General features: G+C 45.6%; 1 protein-coding gene across 2 annotated transcripts in view; it reads right to left on the bottom strand.

The window, feature by feature from the left end:
* stxbp6 (syntaxin binding protein 6 (amisyn)) overlaps nucleotides 1-25,899 on the bottom strand; it is a 44,748-nt gene extending 18,849 nt beyond the window's left edge. For both annotated transcript variants that reach the window (XM_076978259.1, XM_076978258.1), the window contains exons 1-2: nucleotides 25,640-25,899; nucleotides 19,403-19,598 (exon numbers count right to left, since the gene is read on the bottom strand). In XM_076978259.1, the coding sequence (XP_076834374.1) occupies nucleotides 19,403-19,556 (154 nt within the window). In that variant the 5' untranslated portion in view covers nucleotides 19,557-19,598; nucleotides 25,640-25,899. The remainder of the gene's footprint in view (nucleotides 1-19,402; nucleotides 19,599-25,639) is intronic.

Here is a 25,899-nt window from a genome sequence, read left to right as displayed (position 1 = left end):
TCACTCAACTGAAACCATCTGCCCATGGTTGTGCTTGGTGCTTTAGTCCTACCCTGAGCTCTATCCACTTGTTCATTTTTACACGTGGGTGCCCAGCACTTACAGATAACCAGAACCGCCAGGCTGCCCAGTTCTCTCTAACTAGTATGAGGACTGGGAGGGTGTTGTATTCCAGTCCACAGGTCTGAAGGCGGAAGTCTATTTGTCCCATTGAGCCTTTAACCAAACCCTGGTCCCTAGTGCCGTTTTATCAACCTCTATCAACACAGGCACTGAACGAGGCTCCTCTGGCCTGCTCTGGACATCTCAAAGACTTCCCACCTCCACCTCCTGCTGAAACTCCCACTGCAATAGGAAGAACTATACACTATGGGCCATGCATCTAGAAAAACAGAGATACGCATTCAAATTACAGTCAACATCAATGGTCAACCACACCATTTGGTGTGCAGGGATCTAATTATTAAGAGATATATAAAAGGACAAGAGTGTCTTCATCTGGACCATGAGTCTTCACGTTCCTCAGCCTATTCCTCCCCACCCCGTCTACACACACGGCTCTCGCAGTTACTCCAGATGTGCCTGGACAGCAATCAGAGAACACCACCACGCTTCCACGAGCCTTCAGCACGGCCCTGTCAACCGCCCCGTTTTGGCCCTTCACAGTCCGGACACTGTGCCAAGACCACAAGCGACTCGCTCAAGACTCGACGCAGGTACTTGTGCTTTTTAAAAAGGTGCAGGGCCGCACGACGGCCAACAAGTAAACAAAATTACAACCAATATGAAGTCACTAAAGAAAGCAGAACAAAAATAAACCAGCGCTAATTCCCCAGACCTCATGCAGGTCACAAGAAGTTCACTAGTCCCATCAGTAGAAAAGTACATAGTCATATGTTTGAACTATTTCCTGTTTGATCCGAGAATGTGACACCAAAGCAAGTGTGCTTGAACCTGAGAGACAGCTGAGCTGTGTGCATGCGGCTGAAATCACTGATTGGCCATCTGGACTTAGTCAGATCCTGGAACACTGCTGAGCAGGCTTACTGCATTACTGCAGACCATTTAATGAAGCACCAAAATCCAGCAATGACCAAGATAAAGATAACCACTCAATATATACACTATAGCTAGGGATATTTGGCTTTCGAGTGAAATTTATGGAAAACGTAAAAAGTTCATGCTAGTGATAATTTTGCTACTTTCATGGTATAATAAGTTGAAGCATGCAATAGTGATTTCCTCATCTCAAACAAATCAATTTGTTGAATCAAATGCCAACAGTGGTGGATATACTCCAACAAAAAATGTCAATATCTCAATAACTTGTCATGTGCTCTTGAGCATCAATTACAGCTCGACAATGATATCTCATGCTGTTCACAAGTCGACTTTATTGTCTGCTGAGGCCTGGCATCCCACTCTTCTTGAAGGGCGGCCCTCAGGTTATTGAAGTTATGGTGTACAGTTACGAGCTTCTACACGGCAACTCCGCTGATCTCATAGGCTTTGTTCATATTGTCCATTAAGATGAAATTAGGCATGCGTTATTAATGCAGTGGCACAATGGCAGGATTAATGATGGTATTCAAGTAATATGGGCTTGTCACAAAGTTTAGGGCAGGTCTGTATTGACTAGACACACCTGCCCACACTAACAAAACCACCACCCAAGGCTCGTCTGGTGACAACAGAGGCACACAGCGCTCTCCTTGACGTCTCCAACATCATTGGCTGTCATCATTTCTGCTCAGCTTAAATCAACTTTCAGCACCGAGGCCCACTGGTTCCTCACCCAGCGTAAATGCTCCTTGGCCCATGCAAGACGGTGACGCATGTGCCTGGTGGTGTAATCAGGTAACCTTGCGTGTCTCCAGGCACACAGACCACTCTGATGTAACAGCTTCGAAGTGACTGACGAGACATTTGGGTGCCTCTCACCTCCATTAAATGTGCCTGGAGTTGTGTGGCATTCATCATCTGGTTCCATAGGGCACCGTTCACAATGAAGATGTCATGAGTGTGGGATGTGGCCAAAGGACGTCCACTTCAATGCCTTTCTGAGACTCTTCCAGGCTCTCTGTTGCAACCTGCTGATGACACTGACACACTAAGCTCATTGGCCACTTCTGTCTGAACATCCTGTTTGAAGCCTCGCAATAACAAGTTACTATTGATCAAATGTGAACAGCATGATGGGGACTGTTTAAATACCAATTCTAACTCTCCTTGTAAGAGAACAGCAAGTTGTGCAAGATTGAACACTTGGACATGCACATTTAAAAGGTTTAGAGGTGGTCACATTAAGTTCTCCTGTAAAGGTTACAGTACATTTGAAGTTCATCCTGAAATTTCATCCGAAAGCCAAATATCCAAACAACCAAGTTTTTGTTGACTTGGAGGAGTGCTTGGGATCACTGTCTTGCTGGAGAGTCCAATGGGTCAACAGAAGGCATCATGTACCTCTTTAAAATGGTCTGGTATTTCTGGAAATCCATAATGCCAGGTTCACAATCAAGATGACCAGTTCAAGAAAAATTCCAGAAAAACAGCACCACATCATCAATGACCTACCTCCATGCTTGAATGTGGGAGCGGTATCCTAGCCATAAGCCTGGCCTTTCGCATTCCAGACATACTACTGGTTCATATGTCCAAACAATTTCAATTTGATTTAATCAGTCCATAGAACTGTCTCCCAATCCTCTGTAGCCTTCTTCAAATTCCTCCTGGCGTTTTCTAGTCAAGTTTTGATGTTCCTTCTGGTCCAGAGTGGAGTGCAGCCATGATGTCCTTTATTCAGTGCTGGTCTTATAGTTGCCACTGAAGCACTTGTTCCAGCCTTCATCACATCATCCTCTAGGTGTCTTGCACTCACATGGAGTTTTTTCTTAGTTGTCCTGACCAAGTTGGTAAGGGCCCTTGCTGAAATGTTGGCCTATCTTCCACGACCAGACAGGTTTCAAGATGTTCCATTAGTTTTAAACTTCCTTATATTTGCTCTCAATGATGTCTCTTGGAATGTTAATTTATATTTATTTATATATATATATATACACACACACACGTGTGTGTGTGTGTGTGTGTGCGTGCGCGTGTGTGTGTGTGTGTGTGTGTGTAATACGTTATTTAAACAATGTGCCGAGACAAAGACAAAGCATGAAATACTCCATGAATATGAAGCAGGTGGACAGTAGACAGTATATTTACAGCTGAAGTCATGTTAGCCTCCATTTGTAGACTCTGTATGACCTATAGCTAGAGACATTCAATACAGGATTTCCAAACTATAGATTATAAATTATATTTAGCATTCACTAAAAATAGCCTATACATTGATATCAGTAGATTTCAGTGGCATCTTTGGAATAATATTCTTATTTTTTAGTACTTGGCTGAACCCTTTAAAGACCATAAACGTTTAATAAATGCTTGCTGGTTTAGGATAGTGTCCTCAAAACAGAAAACTGTACATTATGATTCAGCAGTCCTGATCAGTGATTATGAACGTGCAAAAAATGAATATTCTAAATTACTGTATAAAGCACTTGCTCATATACACTGTATTGTTTGGCCCAACAGATCTCACACCAGAAAGGGTTAAAAGAACACTGTACCCAGTAATTCAAAATTGTTACTTGTTAACGGATCCAAATTAGGTTTCCAATCATTAGTCACATTAAATGTTTTTGCATCAAGATTTTTTCATCTGGACTTCAAAATTTGCCACAGCAGGAAAGCATCAGAAGAAGCAGTAGTGGAGGTGTGGTGGTGTTGTAAGTATCTGGTGGGTGTGCTCCTTCCTCCAGCTCCACCATGAATTATTAATCCCCCTCATTACCTATGCAGACACCACACTGGACAGACAGACAGGCTGGGCAGACTCCTGAAGAGATCCTCAGTGCTGCATCACGTTTGGGAAATGCTATCTTAGGAGAAGTGTCTGGATTGGCCTGGCTGTAGAGTTAATGATCACTGCACACATTATAGATAGTTTGATGTGACACAGGCTTCTACAGACCGCTATTAAAGTCATCCAGTTCTGCTCAGCCTCATTCACAGGGGGTAAAAGGACAAGAACAGCATACATCAATTGTGTTGAAATGTTTGGATGCTTATTCCTACTTGATCCATTTTGTTACTCGTCTGCACAATTAACTGCTATAAATACTCCTGATTTGTCATGAGAGGAAGTCTGAAACTGCTCGATGTGTAGAAAAAGGATTCGCTGGGAAGAGGGTGGAATGGTGTGAAGGAAGACTGAAAAATGCAGACCAACCCTCCAAGCCACATTAATGCTACTTGCCCTGGACAGATGGTTTCAGTCTAACGAGCCGAGTGCAGACTGGGGGGGGGTGGTTAATACATCCCATAACAATACTCGGCGAGCCAGACCATGCCCTTGTGCACACGGCACGTGGCTCTCACGACGGGGAGCAGCGAGACGCTCCTCCCTTCCATTGTCCCTGCATGGGCCTTTGGGTTACAACAAGGAGTACAGTCATGAAAGAAAGGGAGGAAGGAAAGACAAGGATGTCCTTGTGGAATATTTCCTTCCTTGCAGAAACACGACGGGAAGGATGAAGTGGCTCCAAGCGAGGCTAAAGAACAGGCGTACACTGCAAACACCAAAATACTTCACATTGATAATGTGCCAAGAGAACCACACACCATCAACATGACTGAGGCTTGATGATAAACAGTGCTGAAAGACATGACAACATGAACATGAACCAGGCTGATGAACTGATCAGCGCCTGCAGATTTTCAAACCATTTTCCCAAGCTGTCAGACTCCTGTGCTGCAATTGACAGTCAGATCGGCCAGCGCTGAGTAGAAATGAAGAAACTACAGATTTAAACGCCAACAGAAGGAGGTCTGGTGTCTCTCTGCTCTGGGTCTGAAGACGCAAAAACCACAGCATGTTTCAGCAGGTTAAGTACTACAAGTTCATCAGTGCATAAAAGTCGTAATGTCGCATGAGGGATCGTGGAGGAACGTGTTGTACATGCTCCCACTGCGGTGTCCAAAAGACTCCTGTCAGTGGCCTTCAGCAGAAATGGTAGGGCCAGAAATATCATGACACCCACAAGGCCACCGGAGGAGGACAAGGCTGTCAGGCCACCCGTAGGGTCCCGTCTACAGGCCTGGGCGCCATGCGAGCATGCTCTCGAGTCGCCTATTATAACCCCTTCTAACCTTTAAGAGGACCGTGATGTGGCGATGGCCTGTCAGCGTTGGCGTGGGCCCTACTCGCTCAGCGCAGCACCGGGGGAGCTGAGGGGCCGCCTCCAGAAGGCTGGGTTACGGCGCCGGCGGTGTGTGTGTGTGTGCACTCCGCTGTGTGCCACGACCGGTCAGACTGCTCGGAGGGAGATTGTGCTCTGCCTGCATTGTTTGTTCATACAAAGAATAAACAGATTTCTCACTGATGCAAATGGACCTCCGGCCCCCAAAACATGCCATTTACAGTCCAGAGAATATATGTGCTGTTCTCAGGCATAATGTGTTCAATGAATGGATCCTAAATGTCAATAACAAAAAGAAATGTCATGAATATTCAGCAAATGGCAATATTTAGATGGAAGAAAGGACAGAATATTCAGAAAAAGTTTAGTTTTTAAAAAGTAGTGCTTCTGAAGACACATCCAATTTATTTTCTCAGAGGGAAAATCTTATGGCAGAATCACTCTTAGTGACAGCACTGACATTCAGTAATGTCTACCTACAAAAGCATGCAGTACAACCCCCTTTTAAAAAGTCGAATGCATGGTTTCCATCAGTCCAGGAGCGCTCTGAAGTCACAGACCCTGGACAGGGCCACCGTGTGAAGGCAGAGGCCACATTCACCTTTCAGCCTCCTCTCATCCAAACTGGAGCGAGATGTTAAAGGGTTAAAGGTTAAAGGGTTAAAGGTTAAAGGGTGGGGTGTGAGCATATGGCACACCCAGGGTCCTGCTGGGCAGCAGCCTGAGGCTGTGTCTTCCTGCTGGGTTTGTGTGGGGATGCAGGAACGAGTCCAGCTGATTCTTTGGGTGACCTTCCTTAGAACAATAAACCATGGCTACCGCACACAGCCATGAAGCATAACCCCCCACCCCCACCAGCCGGGTCCCACAAAGAGCGCCAACCAATCAACACATCAACACCTCCTTATTACTCCACCTGCTTTCTCAAGCCCTTGACAATGTAGAAATGGTTTTAAGCTGCAAGTCATTAGCAAGTGGATCATTGCTACAAAATTCAAGACACATTATAACCACCTTAGTAGTCATATATATATATATATATACACACACACACACACACACACACACACACACACACACACACATACATACACCATAAAAATTATTGTACACGTCATGTACACTAATTTACAGAAGCAGTCAATCCCTACCCCGGTGAAAAGAAAGGAAAAGCAATGCTGGTGAACAACACCGTCCATATGCCAATGCAGTCATCAATCTAGATCTAATCAGCTAGATGACCTGAGGACTGAGCAACCAAAACTAAAGCCGCACTAGATGGAGATGGGCCCAGTCCTGCCAGGGATGGTGCGCTGCTCACTGGATTAGTGCTGGGTAAAGGAGGACGCCATCTGCGTGACGGTGAAGAGAACACCCTATCTGGGAGGACTCTGCACCACCAGGCTTCCCCACCATTCCGCAGACCGCATTGGCCATCGCCCATATCAACCAGCACCAGATCAGTGCCTACAATGTACTGCAGAATTAATATCCTATTACCCACTACACCACAGTAGGCAACTTCCTCATTTTTGACAGCAAGACCTTTCTGTTATTATGTTAAATTTAGTGCAGATTAAAACTCTCCAGGAAACTGCCTCCGTGGTCCACCCCGGCTGGCAGACGTGCTCACACACACATCCTTCATCTGGCCTGACGCTCACCTCATCCTGTGGAGACAATCCATCATCCCGGCAGAGTGAGAAAGAAGCATTTCTCACTCTCTCACTCAGCAGGACGACGGGTGTTGAAGCCTGCAGCCTGACGTCTCGCTAACATGCCACCATTTTCCCCCCAAAGTTCAGCTGGTTAACGGGTGACAAATGAGCGTTGTTCATTTAAAGCCGGACTACTTTTGTTCTACGTTTGCTACAGTATGACATATCTTGAAACATCCTTGAGACATCATCATGTATATTATCAAAAGGGCAAGTTGAAACAAATGAGATTTTCTAACTGACCTACTGCATCAGATAAAGGGGGTCGGACATACTGCTAAGAGAGAATAATACTCCAGAAAGCTTGTCTGCCAACAAGAGGAGGCAAAGTCTTATGTGAGTAATCTCGGAGAAACTGTCTAGTGCTAAGGATCCAGATGTGGCATTCACTTACACATTTTAACTAATGCGTGAAGCTCCACACTTGACATCCAACTCACAAAAGGCGTTTCATTCATGGAGCACGAGTTTGATTCAGAGTCTGTGGTGAGTCACCAATAAAGTGCAATTTAAAATGCACTAAAAGGTATTCAGCAATTACCCAGCATACACCACTAATTCTGCATGACAAGAAGAGATCCATCAGACTGCTTCCTGTCTTCCCAAATTACCTTACAGATTTAACGTCTCAATAAACAGATGCAAATGTTATCTCGATAAAGTAGTTTGAGTATCTGATTTAACTGCTCAGGAACGAGTGAGCATTTTGAAATGAAAAGTGGCCTAATTAAAGCTCACATTGCTTTAATCTTGTTGCTCTCCATGAATAATACACACAACCTTGTCCAAACCACGCACAGAGATGCACCTCAGATCAGACTCTGGCAACAACGGCAACTAACACACCCCTGACGGTGTTGCATAATGGCTTCCAAATCACGTACTAAAGTTTATGTTAACAGCGTGTAATGAAAACATACTTTGCTATAATTACTTTTAGTTCATGCTTTGTTGGTTGGAAACTGAATGGAAACAAGTTTCACATGGAAAACTAATTTCTTAAAAAGAAAAATACACACACACACCCACACACCCAAAACACCCACGCCCCAGAAAGAACTCCAAAAGATATCCAACTACAAACCACATTATAGGGACATCCAGCTATAAACATGAACCAGTGAACACGGAACAAAGAAATACACACTAGTGTTGCATTACAGCTGCTGCCACATAAAACATTGCCACCAACGCTGCCAAAGTTCTAGCAACACCAAGGTCATTGGTTTGATTCCTCAGTGGAACACACCATTAATACATATGCCAAACGCTAAAACAGTAAATGCAAGTAAAATTACCATAGCTCTCCAGTTAGATGCAATTGCTTGAGTCCATTACATGGAAAGTAACTTTATTTCTGTTCGAGTGATGAGAAGCTTCTGGTTGGAGCAGCTCCAAGTCCCCAGCTGCAGAGTTCTTCAGGGAACACGGCCGGGTTCCTCAGCGCCACCAGACAGCACGTGTCCGGAGACGACTGCAAACCATATTCTGAGTGTCTACAGGATCCTTAAAAATGAACCTTAGCTGAAGTGCTTAGTGGATTCTTCAGTCCTTCAGTTCTGGACCGCCTTCCGTCTCCCGAAGCCCGTACGCCGTCTAGGCTAGAGCGTGGCCCGGTGTGTGCACTGGGGTACGGAAGCAGCACCGCATCACAAAGAGCTCATTAATTGGGTCAACAATCACAAAGAGCCGGTCCTCGTCTCTCGGGGCTTGTTACCAGGTAGAGCTGAAACCGTATGATTGACTCCGCTCAGTCGCAAGCTCGATTTGAAGTAGAACAAGATTCTACAACAATGGCGTTTAATAACTTAAGCCATGGCCTCTCACCCCACCAGAGAGTATGCAGTAGGAAGCACAAAAACAACAGAACCTAAAATAGATCAAAGATTCGGAGGCACCTTTGTATTGTATTAGTGACCACGCTGGGGTGGAGAACAGGGTCTGCTGTTATGCATGTGAACATCAAGGAGGTCTGTAGTGTAACTTGTACTAAAAGCATCACCACAGCAGCTCGGCCCGGCGCAGCCGGATCAGCCGAGCCGTGGAGGGTATAAGTGGCGGTAGGCAGACGGCCTCATGCCTAGAGTCAGCCCGCTCTGCACTTCAACACGCTCCCGCAGACGTCAACACGAGGCTCCACGTTTCAGCAGTCACATCCTTCCTCTCATCAGCCCCCGTGACAGCCCCCGTTAGGAATGTATTGACGCAGGACATTAAAAGTGCAGGTACTTTTTCCTCAACTAATAAAAAAGGACTCCGAGCTTGAGTTCCCTTTCATGATGTGTAATAGAATACAAACTGGTCACTGATAGGACCGCATTACAGCACTCCACTCTAGCCAAGAGAGCTCTCTTCAAAACGTTGCACTTAAAAGACCACATTCTCCCTGTAATTCTGTAATTAACAAGTTCTTTCATTTCTATTAACTGCTCAAATCTTTAAGACTGAAATTCTTTAAAAGTGAGCTCTGCATTAGAACAGCACAACACATAATTTGGCTGTTAAAGTGGAAACTGGAAAATGAGAGGCATAAAACAGAATCAAACAGCTCCCCATCGATAAATAATCCCCAGTCAATACACCAAGGGCGACGTTCAGTAATGTATGGTCTGTTCCCTCTTTGAGGACTTCTGATTATAACCCTAGGAAATCTCTGCACTGTGCATGTGAACACATCCTAGGAAAAAAATGCACCAGAGTGGATATTCGCTAGAGGTACTACAGTAAAGGTTTTCAAATAAAAGCCCATATCAAACATTTCTTACATGCAACAGTACAAAAGCAAAGAAAGGATTAAGGTCATATACTCATCATGTTTCATCCTGAGCCTTTTGGTTTGTGCAAAATTAAAATGTTAAACTTACTGCAATCAAGCACCTGAACAACCTGCAATTGCCCAGAGAGAGCCTGATTTGTGAATCAATCTCCTTCAGACACATTTATACATTAGCAGTCAAGGCATGGTCAACTTCACATTGATTCTTGACCAGGCAAACACCAGTCAGATGTTCACATCTATTAAGCAGGAACAGTATTGCAGGACACCAGGAATCAACATGCTAGAAGAAAGTGTGCTGTCCCAAAGCTGAAAGATCAAAGTAAATCTCATCATCAGAGACATTCCTAGGACCGGTCTCAGTGTGGGAGTCTCTGTTACATGTTCTACATGGTACACTGTAAGAATCCAGAGCATAAGATCAACAAACAAAAGCAAAAAAAAAAAAAATCTATCTGTAACAAATTCCAGACATCCTTAAATGACGGCTCAGGGAGCACGAGTAGCACATTCCACAATTGTTGGTGGATTTCCTTCCTGATAAATGGCGACTCTGGGTTTAAACCTAATGTCTTACTTCATTGAATTTGACAGACTCTATACAGAGCAGTGAAGGTTGGAATGTTTTCTATACCAATTCAAATTCCAGGCACTAGACTGCAGTGTAAATTCCACACAGTCAAAAGCATCTTAGTAAACACAAACTTCAGCAGGAGTTAGTGCCACGCCCTTTCAGCCTTTTCAGCAGTGCCTAACAGACACTCCACCACCACCGCCTGTGTGACCAGCATCCCAACCCTGGGTCCTTTCAGCTTTCTGAAGGCTCTGTGCCAGAAAAGTGTGTGTGTGGGTGTGTGTGTGTGTGATTGGGGGGGGGGGGGGGTCTGCGCTGGCTGAAGCTGGGAGGAGGAATGAAGAGGTGAGAGAGAGAGAGAGAGAGGAGAAGGGAGTGAGCCAGAACCCAGTGTGATGAGCATTAGTCTTCCACAGCCGTGCTGCTCCTCTTCTGCTGGAGTTGGCCTCAGCCTGGTTCTTCCTAGGAGGGGGGGAACCACTTGTGATGAATGGAAAACTGTTTCCCTCATACAGCTGAACGGAACAAGGACAATCGTCTGATCAGTCAGGGAGAGCTCGATGGCATTTACCCGACATCTCTGTCTGAGCAACAGGGAGACGCCTCAAGACACTTATCTTTCCTGCCCTGAAACATTCATTTAAGCCCAGCTAGGGTTTCAGCTGCAGGACTCTGGGTCCGTCATTCATGATGAAACTGAGCCGTCTGCCATGCTGCTGCGAAATATTTCAAATCCGAGGCAGAATTATATAACAACTGATTGAAGGGTTTTTGTGGGTAATATGGAATACAGTGAAGAACCAAACACCAATATGTGTTCTGACAAACCCAGGGACAACAGTTACTAGCAGATGATGACGGAGCCCTAGTGTCTTAAATAATCTGGCATTATCAAGATAATTAATTAGAACAGTAATTCAAATTGTCCTTCAACCGCACTGCCATTCAAATTCACCTTGCTTTGAGCAGAGGTCAGTCCCCAGAGGTCCTGTCCTGAGAAATTACAGAAATTACAGCCCTCTGCCAGTCAATATCTCCACATGGCCCATTCAAGTAATAATGGAGAAATGGGCCATTCAGAGGACCACTGAGGCAGTAGAGGGAGTGGTGATGGAGCACAGCAGTGAGGGTGACAGACACCCTGGAGGACACCAGCACCATCGGCTGAACCATTATCCCTCGCTCTGCTATTAGCCATAATTAACTGGCTCATATTCCATAATTGCCAGGTTCAATCATGAGCACTGTACATATAAATTAGAGTCAGTTTCCACTGGATGGCACCGACACGACAGTTGTGATCAAGTAAAAGAACAAAAGGTTCTCCAAGTAGAAGACGAGTACCAGAACCACAAAGCTGACCGAGCTTTAACCAAGCACTAAACCCGTATGTCTGATCGTTACATGGTATACTGGATTTATTTTATTTTTTTTACTGGTCCTTCCCCACCTGGCAATACCCAAAGAAAATAAGTCTATGTGAAGATTTAACTGTATAAAAAACTTAATTCATCTGAATCCAAAGTAAAATTAACATTATGCATGGAAGATCACGTTGTACTACATGACCGCTTTATGGTTTAACATAATAACCATGGGCAGCAGAGAAGGAGCACTTCACAGAATATTGGTTAACAATTTACAAAACTACAGGTGGTTCTTAGACAACAGTCTATGACTTTTTTTTGGAACTTTATGTATGCATTTAGATAATGAAACGCTGAAGACTGGTTGAAGGTAGCAGAGGGTCTATTAGTAGCAGAGGTAGTGCTAGGAGTAGTATTACATACCTTTCAATTTCTCTCCATCTCTCTCGATAGATAGACAGAGACACAGACAGAGCATTAAATGGATATTGCAAAGTGTGTGAGGGATGTGATGGCTACACATAACCCAGGATAAAGTCCAGGATAATGGTGACTGCATGGTGAACTATAGCATCTTATTAGAAAGCAAAACAACGGTGTGACAGATCATCCTCCCCTGTCCACAGATAAGCTACAAAACCAGACCAAACGTGTTCTTACCAGTTCAGTTCCCTGTCCACCTGCTGGAGTGTGTGAGACATGCACTGAGGAATGCACCCCAACTGGGTGTGAATCGGGCTTCCCACAGATAAATACAAGCATGTGTCAACACCCCAAAGATCAAAGGATGTGCAGAGTTTCTCAGACAGAATGACAACACGGATGATAGCCAGAATTTTGGCCTGCCAAAAGAGGATGGCAGTTTCATTGAAAGTTTATACCCACCACATGCACACGGTTCATATTTGCCTGAAATCCTGCCACAGAACACACCCTCATACAAGCTGGAATCCTGTCACATGACACTCTCATACAGCCTGGAATCTTCCTCTCTCTCTCTCTCTCCCTCTCTCTCTCTCTCTCTCTCTCTCTCTCTCTCTTCCTCTCTCTCTCCTGAGAGGAATACAGAGAGCACCCTTCATCTGCACACATGCAGCTAGTGCCCTTAACGTGCGGATGGATGCATGGACCGTATTACAAGCTTTTGTAACCGCTTTATTCTCCTTCCTGCTCACCCCTCCCATGTGCTGCGAGGTGATTGGTTCGACACGTACACAGCTGCAGTGCCTCTGGGAGTTTCAATCCATGTGGATTACTCTGGCTGAATCCCACTGTGAGCACTTCAACCCACCCCAGCTAAGCTTCAGGCAATGCTGCATCTAGCCTCACAAGAACCGCCTCATGATTGCACTACACGCCAGATCTCCGTCCCACCTCAGTGACTCGAGTCAAATAAAGGCGAGGTGGAGATTAAAATAATACCCAGAGGCAACTTAAAATGACCACCTGAGAAACACTGACCCAAGCCTAAGACAAACACTACAGAAGTGTACAAACCTGACTAATTCACACAGCAGCATGAGCAGTGAGTGAAATGAGGACAAACAGCAAATAATAAGCACAGCTTGTGGCAAATGGACTACAGGAGCATTTAGCCTGAACAGCTGAAACACCCAGACCAGCTCAATAAGCAGGAAAGCTCAAGGACTCAAAAGTGTTTGGATCTGGAATTACAAGTCATATGCTGCAAATTCTGCCGTGGGGATTGGAGTGGCGAATTTCTAAAGTAACTGCCAAACTCACGATGGTGCATCTAATTCACACCCCAGTATACAACCATTAAAGGGTCCTGTGAGCTGGCACTCACCCAAAGAAGTGACTTACGCACTTTAGCACACACCTGGGCCGCCTCTCACACACAGCACCCACGCAGCTGACGGACAGGCCAGCCCGTCTCGGGTCAGAGGCTCCTGCTGGCGGAGGACTCGCAGCGAGCCAGTCCAGACTGCGTAAAGCGATACCACAGGGATCAGAGACACAGAGGCAGGGGTGGAAGCGTCCGAGAGGCCATCAGACAGCCAGACTCATGCACCAGGATCAGTGGCAGGAGGGGGAGATGGTGACAGCAGATATCACAGAGCCCAGTGAAAGAGCTCAGAAGAATAGCATGTTGAACAGCCATGCGGATCGGGCCACAGTGTGTCTGAAGCATACAAATTGACCCAGAGCCAGAACCCAGTGGCCCACCAGTATGGGCTACTCCACATCGGCAGAAATAGGAATATCCACATACTGGTCTGGAAACAAAACTAAAGCAGCAGGAAAAAAAAAACTAGAAACATTTTTTAGGAAAAGTATCAAAGTTAAAAGACAAAGCTTGGAAGAATTAACCATGGTGTCTCTTGAAACAACTGCCCTGATAAATAGACTTCATCTTTATCATCTTGGGTGCGTATGGCTTTGCATACTCAGAGATTTGTGGCAACATACGGATAATTACGGCAACTTTCTGTGCAGAAGGGAAGACCAAGCGTTTTCCAAATTTACTTTAATATGTCCTAAAATATACATTTCAAATCAAATATATTTGTATAGCGCTTTTCACAACACATGTCACAAAGCGCTTTACGGGATTTACAAGGTTAACAATACTATGGGTCCAAATCCCTAATGAGCAAGCCAAAGGCGACAGTGGCAAGGAAAAACTCCCTATGATGGTGGGGAATAGGAAGAAACCTTGGGAGGACCAAGACTCAAAAGGGAACCCATCCTCCATTTCACACAATACGCAACATTTCCTGCTTTATTCCAGGGCTAGTCTTTGCATTATGAATATGGAATTGGATACAAAAACAATGCAAAAAACAGCAGAGTCGTGCATGCTCTGCAAGACTGTATAACCCACACAAACAGCCCGTCTTTGCCCCGCCCACCTGTGGTGCGTGGGCAGTCCACGTGGCCCGCTGGGTGAACGTGAGGGCCGAGGTGATTCATCTGGACCAGCCTTCAAGGTCAGCCCGCTGCTCACTTTCTGTGACGCTGGGCACATGGATTCAACATTCAACGTCTGGCGGCAGTCCAACTGCTTAATGCCACTTCGGTCAATAGCTTTCAACCAAGAGGAGTGGGCTAGCTGCTCTGAGCGCACACTCACTCCTACCCGTGATTCTCATGTAGATCCAGGGCTTAGTGATACCACAGAAATCAGTATTACAAACAAGTCAATGCGCTCAGTCCAAGCAGACCATATATTCCACCTTGGTTGAGCAAGTGTTGCAGCAGAGGACATTTACAGGAGACATTCATCACGGTGGCTAATACGCAGAGGGCCCGGCCCAGACAGATCCCCATTAAAGCTGGTCAAATGAATGAGTGCACACAAGCCAGGGCCACCGCGTCTCAGAGCCCGTTTCTGCTCGCAAGTCCAGGAGGACATCGAGATGGTCTGGGTGAAGGTGTTGTTAGGAGGCCTGGGGTTGGAGGTAGGCTGGCTTCTCGTTGGCAGCGTTTCAGCCCAAGAACGAACAGGAGGGAGTCAAGCACCGCCAGGCAATCTGCTCATCACTTCCTCCAGGTTGGCTTGCATAAGCCAAGCCGGGTTGGAACACGGACGTGCACTCTGGACCGCGTCCGGGAGGTGGTGCAGGGGGAGTGTTCATAAGTGAAAGACATTTATTCATTCACTAAACCTCCACATGGACAGTTCTGTATATTACACCACACAGGGTACCTGCAAGGGAGACATCACTGTTCAGACACCACTGAATTCACAACACCAGCTTGTGCTGGAAATATATCGTAAACTGGTTTGCACAATATTAACATTGTGACTTTCGCTTGCGGGCTGACATGAAATAGCAGTGCCACACCTGTCAACATGTCTGTTACACCAGCAATCCTGCTAAAAATAGCACAAACCTCTGAGGTATAAAACAGTTACGCAATTGTGGTACCTTTGAATGTAAGCAGTGCACAAGGATAACAATATCGTGAACTAAATAATAAAATCTGAATCACTGAGAATTCAAAGGACATTACAAAATGGCTGACACTAAAGAGAATAATGATGAACTGTCCATTTATTTGGAAAATGGGTCAAATTATTAATATGCTAAAAAGCACTAATACACACAGTTGGAAAACTCTAAAAACCAGTCAACCAGAACAATGGCTACCTGTACTGACAAAGTGTTTCAAATGACAGTGGCCTGGAGCTCATCCTGCACAGACATATTCATGAATACTGACCACTTCTGTGTGCATGAGAGCACAGCGAATCACCCCTGCTGCTTTCAGACCAGTGGTGAAGAGGTGAATTATTCTAAAACACGTAACAAAAAAAAAAGTACCAATTCAAGGCTTTCGATGGATGCAATATGTAGCATTGCAAAGAGTAAACTTGAAGCTAGTGAATTTAGATAAACGGTTTAAGTCTAAATCCACATTTAGCTACACCAAAGGGCTCTGTTGCACATGATCAAATCAGAAGCTTCTTTTAATGCACTTCAGAATGAGAAATGAACACCCCCCCCCCCCCCCCCCCCCCCCCATCAGAGACGAGTCTAAAGCAAATGCACTTACACGGGGACGAGGAAGCAGACCGACGTGAGAGCAGAGGCCGTGATCCTCCAGCGTGTCTTGCACAGAGGCGCACAGCCTGCAGGAAGCCTTCGGTCCTCAACCCTTCGGCGTGCCTTTAAGGAAAATCACTTTACCTGATGATTTCACGCTCATCCCCCCGGCTGGCATGCTCCAGCATAACAAGTGAGCGTCTCTGAATTCTAAACAGATGCACTGAAACACAAACTGCACTTACAGGAACAGGCCGTCTCCATGCGTTACCGTGACAAATGCACTACCCATCACCCAGCACACAAGCCTCGCTGTAGACAAGATCACAGTGGCCTCCAGCACAGCTATGGTAGGCTTATTGGAACAAATGATGGAAAAAGTGAGCTCTACAGGCAGTGGAAACAATTGGGCACTGCCAGCACTGTATCCGTGTTCGAGCACACCCAGGACACCGGGGCTGTCCAGCAGATGGGTCGCACAACGCACACCCTTTATCATCTCCACAGGGGTGGAGGCCGAGCTGGTAAACACCACCCAGAGAGGGTCGTGGGGCTGCTTCAAAACTACACCAGCAAGCCCCGGGAACTCTTCACATGCTCATTGGGCCCTGCCAACTTCAGCCAGAGGGTGGCGCAACGCTCCTCATCCGAGTCACTGGGCAGAGCTCATCCCAGCCCTCAGCCAATAGTGGGTCTCGTTTTGGACAATGAGCCATAGCAAAGTACTCAGAGCCTCCAGACACTCCATCAACCACAGCACTGGGAGAAACAAGTCTGCAGCTGTAGCATTCTTGTGGCTTTGAAAGTGTAGCTACTCACTTTAGGAGTTGTCCATTAAACCAGAAGGTCAAGGTAATCCAGCACTGATACAATGGAGCCTGAAGTGTAGCGTGTGCAGACTGCACTGCTCCAGCTGCATTTCTCCACAGATATGGTCATGGTTACCTTTGAAGTATCTCAGAAGTGCCTGCTTTTAATTAGTGGCATTTTACATTGGTGTGCATGGGCTGGGCCAGTGTAGCAGCTCATTATGACCAGGGGATTATAAAGGTGGTCATTAGGACCCAGGGGATTATAAAGATGTACATTAGGACCCAGGGGATTATAAAGGTGGTCATTAGGACCCAGGGGATTATAAAGATGGACACTCATCACGTCTAGCAGAATGCAGCTGTACCAATGACCACACTTATGAACCAATGAACACACAATATGGTACAATGTTTTTCTAGAATACTAATATCTTATTTATTTTTTTATTTGCCAATTGATTTGTTCATGACATAGATGGCAAAAAGTGTCTTCCTCCCTTCTAGGTAACCATCAATGAGCAAGTCATTTTCAGACCTTGTGTTACAGCAACTGAGGTGTATTTCTTCTGTAGCAATGCTGGGGTGAATAAAGAAGTCTCCGCCGACACTGGCTTAATTGTCAATATTAAGTTTATTGCAAAAAGAACAGCATCTAATCAAGCACCGGGTCTTGAGAGAGGTGAAGCTTCCTCTCTCGAACCCCACCTCTCCACACCTTTATATGAGAGTTGTTCATGAAGATTACCGCCCCCATATATTTGCAATGTGTCATACATACTGATAAAGAAAGATGTGTAAGAGAGAAAGGGAGCCTCAATATTTAGTCTAAACAGAGACAGGAAAAGGGCCCGCCAGACCTTTGACCCCTGGACTAGGGCTCATTTAAATCAGAACCATATGAAACCCACATAATTCACACCTCTTTGTCTAGCTCACTCATAAGGAAAGCACTACATGGGCTTAGACACTGCACAACATTTGTTAAGGACAGCCTTTACATAAGTTCTCCACATGAATCATCAACATTATTTCATTCCAATAAGGCAAAGATCACACCAGATTAAACACTACCCTGGCACACAGAGCTGTCAGCCAGGACTCTCTGATCACACCTTTGTACTGCTGCTGGTCCCCACACACCACCCAGTGCTGAAATGGGGGGAAAACTGTCATAAAACCCATGGGTGTGGCCAGAAGGGGGCGGTAGAGGGGGCGGTGAGTGGAGCATGTGTAAGGACCGTGCCTCTCACTCTCTGCTAGACAGGAAAGCACTGCAGTGAGTGGTGAAGACTTGCCAGAACATTACTGAGTCAGGTTTTCCCCATCAAGGACATTTCCACGGAACAGTGCTTAAGGAATGTCGGACCCATCAGGAAGAACCTTAAACTGTCCGTTTAGGACACTCCCAGCAGGACACGTGCTACATGTATGCCAGGTCCTCTAGCGTTACAGTTTCCTCTCCAGATCTGCGGACACTCACATGCTCAAACTACAATTCCCTCTTCAGACGTGTACTCATGTCTCTGTGCATGACCCAATACACACCAGTCACGCTACACTTGAAAATGTGACTTTACTCTGTACATACTGTCTGCTCTGTATAATGTATGTAAAATAGAAATGCACCCACTTCATTACCTGATGCCTACTGTGTAGATTACTGTCCTGTCCTATGTCTACTGTTTGTGTAATCTACTGTATAAAGACCTGTATGCTGCAACAGAACAGGCTATGTATTTATTGTATTTACACTGTAGCTCTACTGTTGCCTGCATTTATCATATTTGCACACTCCGGCCGTTGTCTGCTACTGTTTCCAGGGGAAATGTAGCAGAGACAATATTTACTTCCTCACTTCATATGTCTGTTATGAAAAGGAATGGCAAGAAAGTTGACTTGCACTTTATAAACAGCTTCACTGTTTCCCTTAAATTCAGCACCTGATCAATGGCTAGTGGGCTGGAAAGACAGACACGTTAAATCATTATGAGCACTGGGTGGAGTTGTGTAGCACACACACACACACACACACACACACACACACACACACACACACACACACACACACACAGAGGCCAAGCCCGTGTTTCAACAAGCCCCCAGAACATTGAAAAGATATAAAATGCATCACAGGCTATTGCACAACAGCCCAGCTGACAAACATCCTCACTTTCACTCTATCCCCACTTATAGACAGGCAATACTGGATCACATTCAGGTTCAGATGTGATGAGCACCCTTCACCCATGCGTTGAGGACGTATTGTGCAGCATTCATTCAAGGCCACCATGAGCAGTGCCGTGCCGAATTCTGCGCCATTTTGTTCACTGAAGGCCCCCAGCTAGTCCAGTCAGAGCACTGGCTGATGCTTCAGCAGCTCGGAGACGCAGGTTACCTGATAGGCAGATGAAGGTGGAGTATTCGCCCTGGCCTCCTGTCGCCAGGAAGGGGAGCTTCTTCTTCGTCCTCCTCTTCACCTGCACGGCCGCCAGCATCCTCTCATCTTGCGGGGTGAAGATCTCTTTGTTGATGGCCGCTTTGGCGTTCATCGTGGCCTGTGGGACTGAGGATGAAGTTTCGAACTCTTCGCCCTGGCAGGAGAGAGTAAACGAGTTGATGTTTACCCAAGCCCTGGTGTTACAGGTCAAGGGGACATGCAGAAATCTCCATTGGCTTGTGGCAGCCTGGGGGGGGGGGGGGGGGGGGGGGGGCCTCTGGGAGAGGATCTGACTGACAGAGAGACTGTTGCCAGGTGTTTGGGGCAGATTCCTGCACTCATTAACATCGTCTCTACCAACCCGTACCAGTGAGTAAACATCAACATTACAGACTGTGTGTGTGTAGAGGGTATGAGTGTCAGTTATGGAGAGGACATGTCCCCCCCCACTTCCTGAAAGGGCTGATCGTGTCCCCACCACTTTGTGAAAATTATATTTAAGAAATCAAGTCCAGGAATCAGCACTAAGACAAAGGTAGATGTTCACAAAATGGTTTTATGGCTGCATCTGTAAAACATGTTGGTGTTTTTGATTAAAAAAAATTCCACAAAATACAGTTGTTGTAAGTTTATTATCTTGGAATATGATCAAAGTTAAGCATTAATATTTTCAGATTCTGTCATTTTCACAGACTGTTTGAATAAGTGTCTGCACCAAGCTGTTAAAGAGAACGTGATTTGAACGTGTGCTGGTCCACATTCTTCTCCACAACACTTCTCAAAGCAGAAGTTACACCCACTGTGGAGGCCACTGCTGAAAGAACATCCCCAGTTTTATCATCACTCTCCATTACATTATAATCAAACACTAGTAAACAAACTGAAAACTGTAATTAATCATGTTTGTCCAAAGATTCATAAACAGACATTAAGGGTGTCATTTTTCATCCACGCAGAAATTATAATGACTAACATGAACTTTGACTGATTTACATATTTATCATTAACATTTTAAGGCCAGACAATATAATCAAAGTCCTACAAAATACAAAAACCTTCAAATAATTCTACTGTGATACAACATGCCTTAATTATATTAACCTTTCAACAGGTTGTAATATTTTAACAACAAAAAAGTCTATATGACGTGAATACCATAATTCCTAAAAACCCTGAGAATCTTCATATGGAACATTTTAGAATAATCTTTGCAAAGACAACTTTAATATATAAAGCCTTCAATATACATACTGCAATATTATTGGTTCTAACACTGAACTATTAATACCAAGGGACCAACGCAGCCCACAGACCAACATACAGCATCGGTTCATGCACTCTGTTCAAGTCTACATCACCAAGCATTGCTGCTTGTACTGAGCCAGTGCTGTTACATCAACCTGTCTCTTTAAAATGATTAGACGCTGTTCTCCTCACTCAGACCCCAGCAGGCCTTCCTGGTGTTGGGAGGGAGTAGGAGTTCTGGATGGCACCGTTCTAATCCCACAGACAGAAGCACACCACGGCCAGCTGAGCTGAGGAAGACGATGCTGTGGATGAAGGACGCTGTGTCTCATGTTGCACTGCTTACTACAAGTTCTTGAGAGGCATTAGGGAACAGCTCCAACAAAGGCAGCGGTCCAGATAACATGCTGTAATCAGCTATGAGACGACCACCAGTGAAGTCCACTGGACTCACAGAACCACTCCATCAGTTACATGGAACAGATCATTCGTTTAAGACGCAGCTGCACAGACCACAGTGGTTCCACTGGCTATGCTCTCATTGTCCAGGGGCAGATACTGTCAATCAACAACATTAATCTCAGTCAGAAAAGGCACAGGTGATCGCACAGCTCTCACACACACACACACACGAGCATGTTCTGTAATTATTGCAGACTGACAATGCTCAAACACGTCTGAACCATTAACAAGCTGCAGCATCTTTAGACGGCACTATCAGGTGGACAATGACCAACCAGAGAAAGACAAATGTGCTTTGTTAAACAGCACAATACGTCCAGCATAAGAAAACCCAGCGGTGTTTCTCATACTTCATGCTCACACATCTCTTCTCACTCTGAAAGCCAGAAACTTTTCTTACTCCTCAATCCAGAATATTTTATTCGGAATGACGAGCAGAATGCCTGAATCCCGCTCTAATGGAAAGGAGACCAAAGGGCCTTGCTTGGGGGGGGGCTAGCTTACGGCATCAAAGGTCATGTGGCGGGAGCCGTGCCGGGAGAGAGGGATGAGCGGCAGGGTCCCGCGGCAGGGTCCCGCGGCAGGGTCCCGCTCCGACTGCGTTAAGCCGGGGTACTTCCCTTCTCCCTCTGCCGTGCTCCAGTCGTGCGGGACGGCCCCTGCGTCTTTCCCCAAGCTGGTGGCGGAAGGCAGGGAGATGAGCCTGAGTGGGCGGAGCACTGAAGCATGATGTCACTCCCTGAGGAGGCGGGGTCTGTATTAGCCTGTCACGAGCCTTTCTTTGCCCTCTCCCTGTAACACCACACGAAACATGAAATGTGGAACCTCTTCAGAAAGCACTGGTATATGATTGGATGACAGAAGAGGATTACAACTCTTACAACTGCTGTATACTCCTCACTGTACTCTTCTAACCAACAAACTTCCCAGCCCAGTGACAAACGCAGCCTTTATAGAGTCAGGTACAAAGGGTCAAGAGGTTACTGTTCTATCCTCTCGGTAGCAGTGAAGTCCCCCGCCCCCGCTTACAGAGCAGATTCAAAGAGTTTCTCCTTCTCATTTTAAAATGCTCGTGAAGGTGTGAACTTGGTTCACATATTAAACACATGGTGTGAGTCTCTGGAGCAGGAGCAGGGAGGGAGAGGAAGGCTCCGGGCTAGCGCTCTGCTCCACACGTCACAGGAGACACAGGAGGCGGCAGAGGGAGGGAGGCCCCCACAGGCTGGGAGAGGAGGCGGTGAACCTCCCCTTCTCACACTCTTGAAGGTCACCTGCCATTCCCACGAGAACTCACTTCACACGCAGTCAAAGTCCGAGTCAGTCTCAAAAAGGGGGCGGGGCGCAACACCGTTTACGCTAGTTCATAATCCTAACATAAAGCTCAAAATGTCTACAAGGCTGTATTACAAATGGCATGCTTCAAAAATTGCCACTGGTGTGTACTGAACATACACGACTTCCAGACTCGAAATGTCAAAACCTTTTCCAGTCAGCCACTGCAAATCGTTGGACAAAACAAATTTGGGGAAAGATAAATGTTAAAAGAAAAATAATTGATAGAGGTGGACGCATTGTAAATGGCTTTGAGAGCAGAAGGATAAAACAGATTAAGAATGACAGTGAGCTAGAATACATGTGGAGGAACTCCAGGAACAGGGATGTGTAGGTTTACGTCCAGTTGCATGCATTCACTGCCAATACAGACAGCCTGGAGTGACTGCACTGCCAGTGAGGCCAGCCTGCAGTGACAGTGACCACTTGGGATCCGACTAGAAGCTCTTCTCCTGTTGTCCTGGTCTCAGCACAAGCTTCCCAGCCATCCACGATGGCACATCTCCTCAGATGCTCCGTTACGGTCAGACGGATATCGCAGAACACCAAACACCACAAGATCCATGCCTGGGAAAGAGGCCTCGTGAATGTCAAACTTCAGGTGTGCTCAGCGCCGCTGAAGACGCAAGCGGGTTTTCGAGTAGCATCAGACACCCTGCTGAATCCTGAACAGTCCTCGTACACCACCCACAGATGGGCACTGGTGCACCTCATGAGTAACAAACTCTGTGCAGCCAATGGCAAATGACGCCTCTTCATTATTGACGTGCAATTGTGCATAGCTGTGTAAACTCCACAGGCATCCGGTATAGTATTATGACCAGGCCCCACCCCTCAGGAGACTTTGTTGAAGAGACTGCAGGAAAAGACTCCTTGACTTGGATTCCAAGTTGCGCAATGAACGACGGCAGGCCGAAGACGACGGGCCGCGGCCCTCGGAGGAGCGCATGGAGATGAAGTGACACGCAGTGTTCGTACCTCTACCGCAACCTTTCGTAAGGGCTGCCGTGCACACCGCATTGGCAGCTTGCAGTGGGAACCTGACAAAAGTGGCCGTTTGTTTGACCAGGTGAGTCAGCGGGGGGCAGAGAGCTTCAGCAGCCACTCGTAGATCAAGCAGCATGACGTGCCCAAATTATTTTGCTTTCTGTCAGAATCCAGATCCTCGAGTACCTATGTAACCTATGTTAAAGGGACAGGGAAGAATTTCTATATGGGAAGAGAGCAAAAAGAAAGAATAGCTTTGGGGAAAGAGGAGGGATCACCTGTGCCTCACTCTGGGTTTACACGGCTGTGCTGTTCACAGTGAGCACGCATGTTCTGTTTATGTACATACACCCTAGTGGAATGACATCATTTGCACAATTCGAGCCCAGTGGAATGGACACAGTGTTTCCAAATAATAAAACATCCTTGCAAGACTGTTCCTTCTTTTCCCTTCAATTTCCTTCTTGCTTAAATTTTCCAATGTTATGAGCGACAGCGCGGACCTCAAAGCGGACCTCAGGAACAGTTTTGTTCGTCACCATAACATTACATAAAATGCCAACGGTGGCCATCAAAGGAGACCACCTCAACATAATGAGCTACCATTTTTGGCTCCACACACTTGGAGTTTGCACTGCGAGTGCTAAATAATTCAACTCTCTCTCTGTGAGAATTAGCCTAATAAAGCCAGTCCCATCTAAAAGAACCTGTCTGGGAGATAACACACCAGAGGACATTTCAGATAACACAAGTCCTAACAAAGTAGGCCATGCTTTTAGTTAAAGGAATGTTTTCTTGTCCAGTTTGTTCACCACCTAAAGTAATTCTTTTAATGAGCTCACATTGGACAGAAAAACGTCTGATGTTTATTACAAAGATGGAAAGAAATGTGGACAGACACACAAATAGTCTTGTCTGTTATCTGGTAGCAAGTACACAGTGTTCTGAGAAGTCTGTGTAACCCAGCAGGGGACAAACATGTGGTTGGCACTGTAGCTATCTCAGCAATACACAGAGGACATACACAGAAAGAAATGCAGCTTATAAAATAAGGTATAACAAACAAACCTTCTGTGATCGTCATACAAGATATGATGAAAACAGAAATAATTTCAAAATCAATAATAAAATACATATAATAAAAATGGATTCTCTTACACATACTGTTCTAATTGAAGGAGGCAGTTGGCATTTGGAACGGTTACATTCCATGACTGATTAAAACATGTTGCTATACAGGCAATCAAATAAATACAAAAGGCAATACCCTGAAATAAACTATAAAATCAGGCATAACCTTACAGTCCAAACAAGAATGAGCATAACAGAGAGCATATTAATTGATCAAAGATGAAACAGATGTGTTTGAGAGGAAGTCATGAAGACCAACATGTGATAAATCCAGCCTGTTGAGAAAATATTTTGTGCACAGCATCCCGGAGTGTTCCAAGAGTAAATGTTTTATTTGCAGGAACCTCATGTTCACAAACTGAACTGGAAATGTGGATGTGGATAAATGCACTGAAGTGGGAGCTCAGTTCAGTCCCTCATAAAGAAAGAAGCTATAACCTACATGGTCCACCCTCCTCAAACACACACAGCTAACACCACTGCAATAAACCTGAGATATTGCGGCTTTAGTTGAACACGGCCAGCTGTAACCACAGACCTGAAGGTGGTTAAAAGGTGGATATTTGGAGATACAGAGAAAAAGTTATTCTAACAGAGATTCATTATATCCAGTAACATTAGATGGAGATTCTGCTTGCAGCAGAAATGTGAAAGGCTCCTGAATAAAGCTGTTTTATAGGGAAACTAACAAAATTCATTGTCTGCTCCCTGAAAACGCACGTAGGTACACAAATTAAAATGTCTATTCCTCTGCAATATAAATTAACCCAGATCTGACAATCAAATGGTGATTGTTCTAAAAATATGAAACCACATTAGTGCAAGAGACATTCATAAAATGACCAATACACCGTAAATATTTTGCATTACTGTGTGTACACCCACCAGTTTCCTCAAAACTGTTGTGTGTACTGTCGAAGAATAAAAACAAACAAACCACCGACACTTGACAAACAAGGAAGGAAAGTGTCACACACCACGTTAACAACACGCCATTAAACTGTTACTTAGGGAGTCTCAAATAAAGACCTCACTCACCTGTTTTACTGTTCCGCCCCCACGTGTGTAGACTTCTCGTTCACAATCAGGACTTCCAGTCCGCCAACTTCCAGTATGGTGATGTTATCTCGCCGAATTAAAGACCGGCATTTCGATTCTGCGGTTCGAGTGAAGTCGCGTGAGCGCCGTGCGCGCGCCGCTGGTCTCGAGGCAAAGCCCGCAGCCTCCGCGCGCCGCTCGCGGTCTGAACAGCCTCGCGCTTCCCGCCTCGAGAGCGAAAGCGGCGAAGGGGCTCGCGA

The sequence above is a fragment of the Brachyhypopomus gauderio genome, chromosome 17 (genome assembly GCF_052324685.1).
Source record: "Brachyhypopomus gauderio isolate BG-103 chromosome 17, BGAUD_0.2, whole genome shotgun sequence".
Classification (NCBI taxonomy): Eukaryota; Metazoa; Chordata; class Actinopteri; order Gymnotiformes; family Hypopomidae; genus Brachyhypopomus; species Brachyhypopomus gauderio.
Note: the sequence above shows the minus strand (reverse complement) of the source record. Positions and strands in the feature narration are given on the sequence as shown.